Genomic DNA, 12,999 nt, shown 5'->3' on the forward strand with positions numbered 1-12,999 from the left:
GCCCGCCTTTTTTTTTTTCTGCCCCTTTTTTAAATTTTTTTTTGCCCCCCTGGGGCCCCCGGGGGCCGTTTTTTTTTTTTTTTTTTTTTTTTTTTTTTTTTAGCAATTTTGGATATTTTTAGTGATTTAGGCATATGAAAGACTGACTAATAAACACGTCCAATTCAGCCAAAATGCGCAGCTTCGCATGTTTATGCAATTTGCATCAGCATAGGCAAATTTATTCTAAAATTAAAACAACACAAAGTGGCGGGACCCAAGAGGGGCAAAAAAACAAAAACAAATGACGAGCAGAGATACCATGAAAGAGATTAGACTTTTAGGTCTTTATTTGATTCATTTAAGCGTGTTACGTCATCTTAGATTGACCCATTGCTGCTAGCCATGAGCGATAAACATGATCTCTATGGCGTAAAAAGCTGTTAATCCGTAAGGAACACAGTCTTTCTATCTCGGGTCCATCTGTACATGAAGCAGCATGAATATTTATTCTCCTCACTTGTTAACATTGCATGAAGCAGGGCTGATAATTGTCTGTCTTCTCGGCGCGACACGCCGTTTTCTGCGGGGATGTGCGAGAAGGTCGAGCCACCGGGGGAACGCGGCTCCACTCCGCTCTCCTCAGTCTAAGTGAGAAAATGGGGAAGCGACCCGCTCGGCGACAGAACCATGAACGCGACACATGCTTTGTCAGCCGCGCCGCCGTGCAGATGTGAATGGGCTACGGGGTTTGTTCCAGGCTTGTAACGTTTTCTCGAGCATTCTCCATTTCGGTGATACATTGCTCTTTTGAGGCACGCCGCGAATGAAACTCTTCTGTGAAGGTGCCGGTTGCAGGGTTTTTTTTATCCCCCCCCACACACACATTCCCCAATGGAGGCAAATCTAGGATCCTTGCCTTTAAAAGCGAGGAAATGCTTGTCCATTCAGCTTGTAGTTGTCAAAGCGCCACCGTAGGGAATATATTTTTTTTTTTTTTTTTTTTTTTTTGCTGTGTGAATATACTTTTAGCTGCTTGCGCTCATGTTTAGGTGCACAGTTTGAGAGTGTAATGCAGGTGTTTCAGAGCTGTGATTCCGAGAGTCTTCCTGTAAATCTAATCCAGTCTAGAGTAGGTGCATTGATTTATTGAGCAGGCCTTGTTAGTACGGAGCAGCCGTGCTTCCCGCTACATTCTCATCACCTCCTGTACTCACGCCCAGCCTTTTATTTTTCAGGAACAGAATGATGCAACGAAACCAGCTACGTTTCAGTTCGACGTGCGTTTGATTTGATGATTCTTTGACGTTAGAAATGATAGTGTTTGTTGCCAAGTTTTCCATTTTCAGTTTTAGTAAACTCTGATGCTTTCGCCCAGAACTTAAGAAGTCATGTAAGCGAGTTTAGAAGCAGTTTGCATGAGTTTGCACTGTAGAGATTTTAGTGCAAACTCAGCGTGTTCCACTGGAGACGGGCCGAAATCTGAAAACAATAAACAGCTTTGCTCTACTCTTTCTAACATTCTTGCTGTCTGATGAAAGTATTGCCTCAATACGTAGTACATATGTGACCCAAACTTCCTTAAGAAGTACAATCTGCTCTTCCTGTAGAGACGGCTTTTCTGTCGTCAAATTGTTGCCTTTAATGTTCACTCAGAGATTCAGTAAGAGAAACAGGTAAGCATTGTCTCTGTGTGATCAGCTATTGGTAGCATTGTCAGTATTAGATGTGTTTAAGCATGTTCAATTTCTTGATCAGTTGCTGTTTCTGTTGTCCTTTTCATTATGTGATGCAGCATTAGTTAGCATTTTATAGCTGTGGCTGATGAACTCGTATTATGTTTTTAAAAAAACTGTTTCCCTTTATACAGGGTAGAAAACATTCCTCTTACCTAAACGGATTGATATTGATTATTTTGGTATTTTTATCAACAAGTTCTACTCCCCAAATTGGCTTTTATTTAGGCAATTCAGTTCTTGTTCTTGTCAGCCTTTCATTTGGTTCTGTACAAAATGTCTCATCCTTGTGTTTATGGACTTTTTATGCCTGGGCAATTCATGGGTCATTGCATTTTGCCAGGCAGAATCGCCGCCACTCCAAGTTGATATATGTAAGAAGTCTTAGCTTTTTAAATTAACCTTTTATTCCCAATTTTTTTCCCCCAAAAATTGGGAATATTCCAAGTTTTAATTTGAGTATTTTACTTATTCAAGGGAGGGAAAGGAATCCCAACCCCTTTTTTGGCAACAGGCCACATCTCTTTAGGTTGTTCTTCTTCTGGGCTCTCTCTTATGCTCTCTTCTCTCCAGCTCTGCCTCACACGTTTTCTAAAGGCTGCGCTTCTTTTGGATCAGTGTCCCGCAGAATGACCCAATGATTACCCAATGATTCAGTTCTCTGGGAGAGCTCAGCGAAATGAAAACGAAAAGAAGGGTTCATCGTAGCAGGCACTGTCGAAAGGTGCCACCCACATTTGAGCCACAGTTGCAGCGATTCTGCAACAGCGGGTGTACATGTGCAGTAGACCCGTCGTCGCCTTCCAGCTTTCCTCCAGCGCTTAATTTTTCTACATGTCTGAAAAATCTGATCAAACGGAATGCTAGTGTCAAAGTGTCAAATAAGGCAATGCCAGACCAACAAAAAGGCAGATTCTCAAAAGAAAAAAAGGGTCAGAAATGTCTTTTGAGAAATCTTCAAAATCCTAAAGAACTATTTATTCAGGAGCATCTTAATTATTCATTACTTCTTGAAAGCAAAGAAAAAAACATTAGTTGAGACTTTCCCACAGTTCTTTAAACACAACCCTGTACACTAATTGCCCCCCCCCCCATCTTCTCACGTGTCTCTTTCAGGTATTCGGCCCCAAATCATGAACGGGCCTATGCATCCGCGCCCGCTGGTGGCACTGCTGGATGGACGCGACTGCACCGTGGAGATGCCCATCCTGAAAGACTTAGCAACCGTCGCCTTCTGCGATGCCCAGTCGACACAGGAGATCCACGAGAAGGTAGGACACACACTCTTCGTCACACACAGCGGCATGCATCGTAGCAACCGAAAGCTGATGGGGGAGATTGCTCGTGTCCACCTCGATCACCGAGCTGATGTGTGAATCGTGTTATATTGGCCTCATGTACACTCGGCAGTTAAAAAATAGTGGCTTCATTATGATTTAATGTCACTTTGGGGCATTGGGCGTGATGCCTATATCAGTGCCATTGTTCTAATAGAGAGTCTTGTACGGCGGGGATGCAGTGTAATTACATTGGCTTGTCGAGGTTCTTTATTGTCTTTTATGCAGCGCTCCGGCTGCAAAACAATATACGTCTGCAGAGATGGGTATCACCCAGGAGCGATCTCTCCATCTGAAGATGGAGAGCGAGCCGCTACATCTTTTCGTCTCGCTGTCTTTATGAAAATAGGACATATTAAAAAAGAAGCATTTGCATAAAGATCAATTCAATCAAAGACCCCGGGCAGAGAAGAGGCGAGGGAGGGAGGGGAGCGGGGGGTGCCTTTTTGTTTGTTTTTAACACTACCTTATCAGGAAAAACATGATTGTAATGTTCACCTCAGCAGCATATTCAGGCAGTTCGCAGTAATAACCCGCAGTCTGGATACCCAGAGGGGCGTGATAGATTGAAAATGTCCAATATCTCTCCTGCGCTGCTTGTATGCAGAGATGTAGTGTTGATAACTGTGGAATTTCTGCATAATGTAGACGAGCGCGTCCGCGCGCCTACGTTGGAGTTGCGAGTTGTGAGTTGTGTAAAACTAAAAGACCGACGGGTCTCCTGCCAGATCCATAACTTTTTTTTTTTAAGGCGAGACGTGAATGATGACACTCGAGCGATGACGGAGCAAGAAAAACGTTACAAACCCACTTCAGTGAAATTCAGCACCTGTGCTCGTCCGCCAAGGTCAATGATCCTTTGTGTTTGTTTCGGTCGTTACAGCCTCATATACCACTTGTAAAGCTTGGATCGCAGCCCACATGGCATTCTGTCAAGAATGGCTTATCACACAGTTCAGCTTGACTCAGCCACTGAAAGTGTTAAGCTTAGCGATGTAGTGGAACCCAGTAAATATAATATAATATAATATAATATAATATAATATAATATAATATAATATAATATGTCAGTAATCAAGGTCTGCAGCTGGTAGTTTCTCTTGAAAGTATTTCTCCGATGGTTTTTCATACAGCAATTAGGCTAGGATGTTCAGAAACAACAAGATTCAGGCCTGCCATGAGCTGGAAACTGATGGAACCAAGTAGGTACGTCTGCAGGCGAAGTCGGCGTTTCCAAAGGACGGCGTCTCTCAAGGGCCAAACCTCTGATTGAACAAACCAAATAAAGCGCAAAACGATCGGTCGAGCAAGTGACCATAGGTGTTTCTTGAGTCTTTCTTGAATTGAGGCTTTTAGACCTAAGAACACAAACAGTTATCAAGCAAAGTGGTGGCAGTGTCATCCTATGGGACTGTTTTGATCTTGGTGGAGTAGGGACATTGCACAAAGCGGGATTTGGACTACTTCCAAATTCTCTCATTTCTAACTCACATCACCTAGATGGTTGAAACTCATAGGTAGGGGGTGGGGCGGGATAGTCACCTCAAAAGCATAGCAGCAGTTTCTGCAGTTGGATAAGGTAGGCCAACATTGAGCTTCTAGAAACGTAATGGACTATGACAAAGACTGGGTGTTTATCAGACAGCCAACTTAATCACAGAAGAGTTGAAAAATATTCATCCAAATTTATGCCAGAAGCTGGTTGATGGATTCAAACAGTGGGTGGTTGCCTAGGGAACCATTTTAAAATTATTAGTGGGAGTGTATGCATATGTTTAAGCTTATTGAGTTTTGATTAGAACAGTACAGAGCAAATTAGTTATTCCGTTGTGGAAAAGGAATGGTTTTAAACAAAACCTCAAAAGCTTGAAATTAGTACCATTCTCGTCGTCTTTGTAACTTTCTCCAGTAAATGGGAACATTTACAAATGCAAATTTTCAGCTGGCTGTTCTTTGTGTGTATTTGTGCTGAATTTGCCCTTATTTAAGGTTTCCAGTACACTCTTAACTTAAGATGAGATGTTACTCTCCCTTTTTCCTCACGTTCCTGTTTTATTGCCAACGTGGATTTTAAAAATGAGGTCAAAAGGAGGTTTTGATAGCATCCTAGACATGGGGTTATTCTGTCATTTCCCTGCTGCACTTTTGTTAAGTGATCAATGCTTAGTAGTTTTAAGCGGCAACTATTTTTAACAAAACAGCTTTTCCTGTCAGGTGGGGGAAAAAAAAGTTTGTTCTCAATGTTCCAACCACATTGCGTCCACCCTGGACCGTGTGCCGGGTGACTTCATAACCATGAAATCCTTCCACGGTTAACCGCAGACACACACAAACACACACAAATGGTTTTCTGTTTGATAGGCGTCTGATTGATATTTATTTTTTCTGAAGCTCCCATGCAGTGGCGAAACACTCAGAGTTCTTGCACCGTTTTGAAAAGTACAGAATTAGATTTCAGGTGTGAACAGTATGAAAAGTTTCCCTCGATTGTTATTCACTGTCTCGTCGTCTTAATGATCCTTCCTACCTTTTTTCCTTTCTTCCATCTGTTCTTTTTCCACTCTCCCTTCCCCACATCCCTCCATCTTTCCCTCCTTTCTCCCAGCTTCTGTTTATTTATTTGAAGCACACTTAAAGCCTGCCCACTGCCGAAATAACAGCTATAAATTCATGGCGAACTTAATTGTGTTGCATTTTAAAAATGTCCATAAAAGCCTAAGAAAATTGGGTGTGGAAAAGTGTGACATTTTTAGACGGAAAATTTGTTGGAACCCTGAATAAAATAATGATCAAAAATATTCATTAAAATAAATGACCAAATTCCAACAATCTTCTCCTCAAGCTCAGAAGGAAAAAGAAAAAAAATCTTTCAGCTTTGAGTGCAGAGGGATGTTGGTGTGCGTGCCTGTGTGTTGGTATGTGTGTGTGTGTGTGTGTGTGTGTAAGGAGTGTTTTAACCTTGAACTAGTATCTGGAAGGCCTGTCCAGGACACAGTGCTAATAAAAGCAGTATGGAAATTCAGAGCTAATCTACTAATCACAGGAAAGCTAATTCAGTTTGGCTGGAGGTGAATGTAGCGCTGTTATTTAGGCGGTGACAGGGGCCCGGGCAGATACTGAGGGGGGAGTAGTTTAGATCCTCATCAAACCGACTAGCAGGCCAGGTCACCTTGAGAGCCCTCGGGTGTTTCACTGCTACTGATCTCTGCAGGTGGCACAATTCAGATTCATCCACTGCCGATTCTTTGGATCTTCTGAGGGATACCCCAAAACTTTCTGGCGTGAACTTAAAAAGTAACTACTTTAACTATATATGCAAAGGTTTGCATTAATTTAACACAGCTTGACGGCACATCCCTATTTCCTTTCCGACTGTAGTTCTTGACCTTTGGCAGGATTTATTTGTTCTGGTTTAAATAATGAACGTCTGTTCGCTCCCAGGCTGATTCACTGACCAGAATTATGTAGCTGTACAACAACAACAAAAAACCTTTTTGAACAAACATTAAAAGAACAGAAGTTATTTCCACTGTGCTCTGAAAGAGATTAAATAGCTTCTTCCTTTTTATCCTCTTAAGCACCTTTTAATGGTTATATTTTTTTTTAACCATGTGCTGCAAAGCTTGACTATCATTTCTAATGTCGTTTGGATAAAGATATTTTTCTGGTGCTGTTCCTCACTTTGCCATCTTTGTCGTTTGCAGCTCTGGTCTATTCGTGTGACTTTTTGGCTAAGGGAACCAGTACAGGCACTACACATCAACTAAAGATACTTTAAATCTACTTTCATCGCCATTTACTGAAAGTAATTTTCTATGTAATCCACTCAGCATACAGAAATGTGGTTATGTGACTCCAGTCATGATTATCCACCAGCAGGAGGTCACTTCTAGTTATTTTTGGTTTAATCAATAGTCGTTTCAGGTGAGTCAGCTGGTCTCTGCACATATCGAAAGTAGGTGTGATTATGTTTATTTGTATTTTTTGCTTTTTGTGGATGAATGGCTTTATGAACAGCTGAAAGGGTTATGCAGATATTCACATACACCTTATAAAAAGAGAGAGATCATATTTTAATGACTGACAATAATCAATAGTTTATATACTGTACAGTTCCTAAGTAAACAGAAATGCATTAAATGTATTCACAGAAAGACTGGCTAGAGCGTTCGTTCAAGCTAAGTTGATGCAACGCTGTGAAACTCTGAAACTGATATTTGATCGCGATGGGCACGGGCGTGTAGTTTTTTAAAATATTATCTTCTTAGCGCAAAATTTGACTCTGTTGTTGTGAATGTCTAGTCAGAGTCAGTCTTGACCTCACTATGGAGACGGATAAACACCCTGAGTGGAGTCCTGGTGATCACGCAGCAGTACAGATCCAGGCAAACGCACTCTGCAACATTTTTTTTTCTTTTTTTCCGCTGTTTGTACATCATTCTGGCCTTTCTCAACATCCTGGACTGACAGATGCTCTACTCTCTCAAGCCCTTCCAGAGTTCTACCTTATCTTTTTGTCCATGCCTGCCTCCCTGCCCACACTCACACACACACACAGACGCAAACACACACTAAGAATGCTTCCTCCTCTTCTCTATCCAGTCTTCATGGGCTCTTACCGCACACAGCCTTCTTTCTTACCCAGTCCGGCTTTCTGCAGCCTGTGCTGTTGGTCAGTTTGGCTGGTGTCGACCCAAAGCAGCGTCCCTTGTCAGTGGGAAGCTGAATAGAGCAGAGGCCTCCTGGTGTTTCAACGGAAGACAACCAGCTACTCAACTCTGGTGGCTGTAACTACACATATCCAGTGCAGGAACATTTTGATCCTGTTGGGTAAAAAAAAAAAAAAAAAAATCTTTTGGCTTAATGAGTATGAATAATCACATGATCTGTGCAAAGTTGCAAAGTCCATTCAAAGGAGAAGCAGATTTTGTAAGCACACGGCAAGAGATACGAATTTAATTAAAAGGAAAAGGGAAATATTTTTGTCTCTTTTTTTTTTTTTTGTCTTGGTTTTATCTGTAGGTGCTAAATGAGGCAGTGGGAGCCATGATGTACCACACCATCACCTTGACCAGAGAGGACCTGGAGAAGTTCAAAGCCCTACGCATCATCATCCGCATCGGCAGCGGATATGACAACATCGACATCAAGGCGGCTGGAGAGCTAGGTAATGAATTGTTATTTTGGGGTTTTAAATATCCCTCTATTCACGTATACGTTTTACACGTGAATTCTTGTGCTCGTGTGAACTATCGTGTTCACATTTTGAACCGACAGTGTGTTCTTAATGCTTTTATTTTGGTGCAGCAACAACACGGAATTAGGATAGGCTTTGATCTAAAGCCGAAACAAATGCTGCAATGGTTTGTGATGACGACCTCAGTTTTTAGCATCAGAGTCCAGTAGTGGAGAACAAGTGGCTGCTTCGGTTGTCATTTTAAAAGTGAGGTTATGGCAAAGCTGATCATGATCCTGGCATTGCATTTTTTTTTACTGTCTAGTTTACAAAGTCTAGTTGAGGTTTACGCTATTAAATTAACCACCAAATGCCATTTGGCTGACAGTTTGGCACTACCTTTAGGTCTTGCAGAAAGTTTTTTTTTTTAATTAATTTGTTTGTTAGTTGTTTTTTTTTTAATAGAAAAGATTTTGTTCAGTTTGGGAGCTAATCAAGTGGTTCGTTTTTGTGTTTTCTTTTATAGACGGGGAAAAGACCCCGGCATTTGACACTTTTTCCTCCTTTTTGTTGCCTTACTGTACCGCTCTATCTTAAGGTTTGAAAATAGCTTTAAGCCGTCTGTTTGACAATCCTCGTTTGATTGAGCAACATGCAGATCAATGGAAAAACTCAATGAAAATCTTAGAAGAATGGTAAATATTTATGATTAAAATGTACCCAAACAATGAAAAAAAAAAAAAAACTATTTTGGAGTCATATCTTAAGAGCTGCATATTTCTAAATTATCAGTTCTAGTAAGTGTAAGTAGTTATATGAGGGGAATTTGGTTAAAAGTTCAGGAACAACTCGGGAATCTTTGAGACTCAAAACGTGCTATGAATTGGAAAAAGTGTTGCTGTGTTCTCAATCATTGCTGAGGCTTTAATTTAGCTATAAACGTCACAGGATTGGTGTTGCTTGAGAACGAAGCCTCTGTCTGAATCGACACCTTCATGCTTGTTAGAAATTTGCGACCATCTGCATGTGGAGGTCAAATATTTTTCTGGGGGGGGGGAAAAAAAGTTGTGCGGTCAAATGAGACAAAACATTTGACCGGTAATGAGAAGTATATTCGGAAGAGTCAAAGTGAGGCTTTCAAATCTAGAAACACAGTAGCAGCTGTCAAGTATGGTGGTGGTGCCATTATGCTGTGGGGTTATTTCTGATTATTTACACAAAAACAACAGCATGTTGGGGGGGGAGGGGGAGCGTACCTCTGAAGTCTTCGACTTTGCCTCAGTTTAACTCTTAAATGCGTGCTCCAACAGGACGATAATCCCAAACACACCAAACTGCTTATGCAAAAGATAGTGCATGTTTTTAGTGGGTTAATACATCCGCCCTGACCCCTGGACCCCAATGAAAATATGTGGAATTTACTTAAAAGATGGATTCGTCACATGACCAAACATGAAGGGGGTTTTGGTAACACTGCTTTACTTTAAAGAAAACCCGAATCAATATAGCAGCAGGTGTTTGATTGGAGGTGTTGCTGTGAAAAGTGCTCCATTCCAAATGGTTTCCATTGATTCCGACGCAGAGAGTTTTGCCTGCCATCTTCCTCCTTTGATCTTTTGTTTACCTGTCAATGACATGCTTCACTTCAAGCGCCAGTGTTTGGATTTATCCAGATAGCTTACGAGTGATTCATCGAATCATTTGCGATGTGCTCAAGAATAAAATAAAAAAATATTCAAAGAGGGTGCTGAAGATGGTGGTCAAAATAAGATCTATGTCTGAAGGGAATTTTCCATTGAAAAAGACTTGCTTCAAGTACCTTCTCTGAGTTTCCTGGTATGCATTTTTAGAGTAGTGTTTAAAGCCGAAGTTAACGGTAAGACGAACCGTGAAGATGGAACTACGTACGAGCCAGACTTTTCAAAGCCACCGAAAGCAAAGGGAAGAAAAGAGTTTGGTTCATCCTCTGAACCACCACCCAGGCTCCTATCAGCAGGCTCGGTGGCTCAAACGGCTCTTAGAGCTGACAAAGCTGCCATTTCCCTGCCAATACGAGATACCGTGTCTAACTGCCACCCACTCGCCGACAGCGCGCTGCCTTTTGCAACACAGGAGTCAAAAAGCTATCGGGCCTCGAGAAGGCAGCGCAGATATGACGGCTGAGAGGAGAAAAAAGAGGCCATTGATTGAACATTGAACAGGCTCTGGTTATTTTTTGCTGTCCGCAGACCACCGCGCTGTTACTCAGAGATACAGAGTGGGATGAGGGCATTAGCGGAGAGCCGGGGCGGGCAGAAGTGCTTTGAAAGGAGTATAAAAAAATAAAAATAAAAAAAGACGCGAAGGAAAGACGAGGTAATACCACGAGGTCAGAGGTTTAAATTGCTTGAAGGCAGCTAAATTGAGAACACTCTGCTGGAGTATAACTCAACAGAAAGTCCCTAAAACTTCAATGTTTTCAGGTCATCCTGTTGCTGACAGTAGAATGCTTGTGTTTGGCCGTGATAGTTCACTTTAATTTAAAAAGGTGCAACATAAATAAAGATTTTTGGGTTTACACAGGGTACTTTAACACAGCGTTCATGTTTGGTGTGAAGCAAACAAATTTTGACAGATAGTTGCATCGTTGCTTCTTGTATCCTTCTGAACGTTTTCCAAGCGACAATTCAATTTTCTTTTTTCTTTTTTTTTCTTTTTTTTTTTACGTTGTTAACCATACTTTGGGTGTACACTGATCATTTATTTATTTTATATCACCTATTCAGATTGACTTGAAACTCTTTTGGCCTCTTTCTCTTCCTTCAGGTATCGCTGTGTGCAACATTCCCTCTGCAGCCGTGGAGGAGACGGCCGATTCCACCATTTGTCACATCCTGAACCTCTACAGGCGGAACACCTGGCTCTATCAAGCTCTCCGGGAGGGCACGAGGGTCCAGAGCGTGGAACAGATCCGCGAGGTGGCCTCCGGTGCCGCCCGCATCCGTGGCGAAACCCTCGGCCTCATCGGATTTGGTGAATGTCCAGCATATTCATTCTTGTGCCAGTAATGAATCTCCTCCTTTCCCCTTAAAATGCTTCCTATGTAGAGAAGCCACGATGATTTTCTCTGCTCTTTTGTTAGCTTTCATTCCGCCAGCACAGAATTTAGGGAATTCTGATTTCCCTTTAAGAACTACCACATAATAAAATGCTATACCTGCTGTGGTTGGTTATTTATTATTGGTTATTATGTTTCTTAAAGAAATACACAAGGAGCCTTTCCTTACCACCAGAAAGGCTGTTGAGCTAAAAAAAAAAAAAAGTCTCTTGCAACCTGAAAGAACTGCAGCCATGTCTCAAAATGTACTTTAAAATATGATTTTAAGGAAAGTAACTATTGAGTAGTTGCCCTGTTGTGTTGACAAGGCTAATTAATATGCTACGAGGTTCCACGGCAACACTGCGGCATTTTTAAATGGTTAATATTTTGAGAACTTGGTAGAAAAAAGAAACAGACAATCCTTGAGCGTTAGGTAAGCACCATCAGAATCATGTGACTGGCTAGCCGTTAGCGGCGAATGCTAAAGGTGCCATTCGCTTTGAAGTTGTGTTTCAGTCTAGACAGCAAATGATCGTCTCTGGTAAAAATCTGAAATACTTCGTGACCAAAATCCGATTTTAGATTTCTAAAACCTTTACTCTGTCCGTGAAAATACAAAAGTGTGACAATTTTAATGTGTTTTTTGGCTGGATTACTTAAATAGTAGACGTGCAGAAATATACTGACTAGTCAAAGATGGCATGGGAAATTCGGCACACACACACACAAAAAAAAAATGCTTAAGTACACAATTATTGATCAATATAAAGTCTGAGGAGGCTGCAGGAGAAACAAGCAAAAGGTTGTTTCTCCTGCAGCACATCAAATGCAAAGTGCAGCAGGAGGTTTTGTAGCTTCCACAGGCCTCCTGAATTATTAGGCTTTCCTTTACACATTCTGCAGAGCGTGGCAACAATCACAGATGAAGCCGCAACAAAGCAGCCGCCTCGTTTGCGAAAAGAAAACACGTGGGTTCGTAGTTTTTCCAAACCCGTTTTTCATCTCGTCTCCTCTCGTCTCATCTCTTTTTTTTTTTATATCCCTACTTGCATCTCTTTGTTTTCCTCTGACTTCAACACCTCACTCTGACAGAAAATGGCTCATTTTTAGCATTCTTCACGAATAACTTCCACGCCGATGATCATTGTTGTTCCCGCAGTCTGCTAGCGATTGGGTACTACGCATTCGCTGATCAGCGCCGACCACCGGCCAGTGCGTCCCTACTTTCATGTAGTGTGTTTTCAGATCTCCTTGCCAGTCAGAGGGCCTTCTGTTTTTCAGCTCTGATAAGGTTGTTGTTTTTTTTGGGGGGGGGTTTTTTCCCCGCTCCGCTCGTCCCCCAGATTATCTCAAGGTTGTCTGTTTGGCCTCCCTCCGGGCCGACTCCCTCTATCCGCTCTCACAGCCCACTGCTCTAATGCTCCGCCATAATATCTTTATTATTTTCTTCTCTTCTGTTTTTCCGACTCTTCGTCTCTGTTATTGCTCTCCCCTGACATCTCGTGCGGCCATAATCAGCCCTCATGGCGTACTCCATTCTGCCTCAGTGTGTGTAAATGTGTACGTTTCACTCTCTGCTGCTGTTTCCCTGTTGATTGTGTGTGTTGTTTTTTTTTTTTTTTGGGGGGGGGGGGGGTTCTGTCCCTTTTTCTTCTCTCCCCTAATCCCCAGGCCCCCAAGTTCTCGGCGTTT

The 12,999-nt window shown here is 41.9% G+C and overlaps 1 protein-coding gene across 5 annotated transcripts in view; it reads left to right on the forward strand.

Annotated features, from left to right (window-relative positions):
• Positions 1-12,999, forward strand: part of ctbp2a (C-terminal binding protein 2a) — a 114,608-nt gene that overhangs the window by 66,750 nt on the left and 34,859 nt on the right. For all 5 annotated transcript variants that reach the window (XM_015045070.1, XM_015045068.1, XM_015045069.1 and 2 more), the window contains exons 2-4: positions 2,832-2,986; positions 8,075-8,219; positions 11,034-11,240. In XM_015045070.1, coding sequence (XP_014900556.1) covers positions 2,832-2,986; positions 8,075-8,219; positions 11,034-11,240 — 507 coding nt within the window. The remainder of the gene's footprint in view (positions 1-2,831; positions 2,987-8,074; positions 8,220-11,033; positions 11,241-12,999) is intronic.

This window comes from Poecilia latipinna, unplaced genomic scaffold (genome assembly GCF_001443285.1).
Source record: "Poecilia latipinna isolate Pla-1442-1.1 unplaced genomic scaffold, P_latipinna-1.0 Scaffold706, whole genome shotgun sequence".
In the NCBI taxonomy this organism is placed as follows: domain Eukaryota; kingdom Metazoa; phylum Chordata; class Actinopteri; order Cyprinodontiformes; family Poeciliidae; genus Poecilia; species Poecilia latipinna.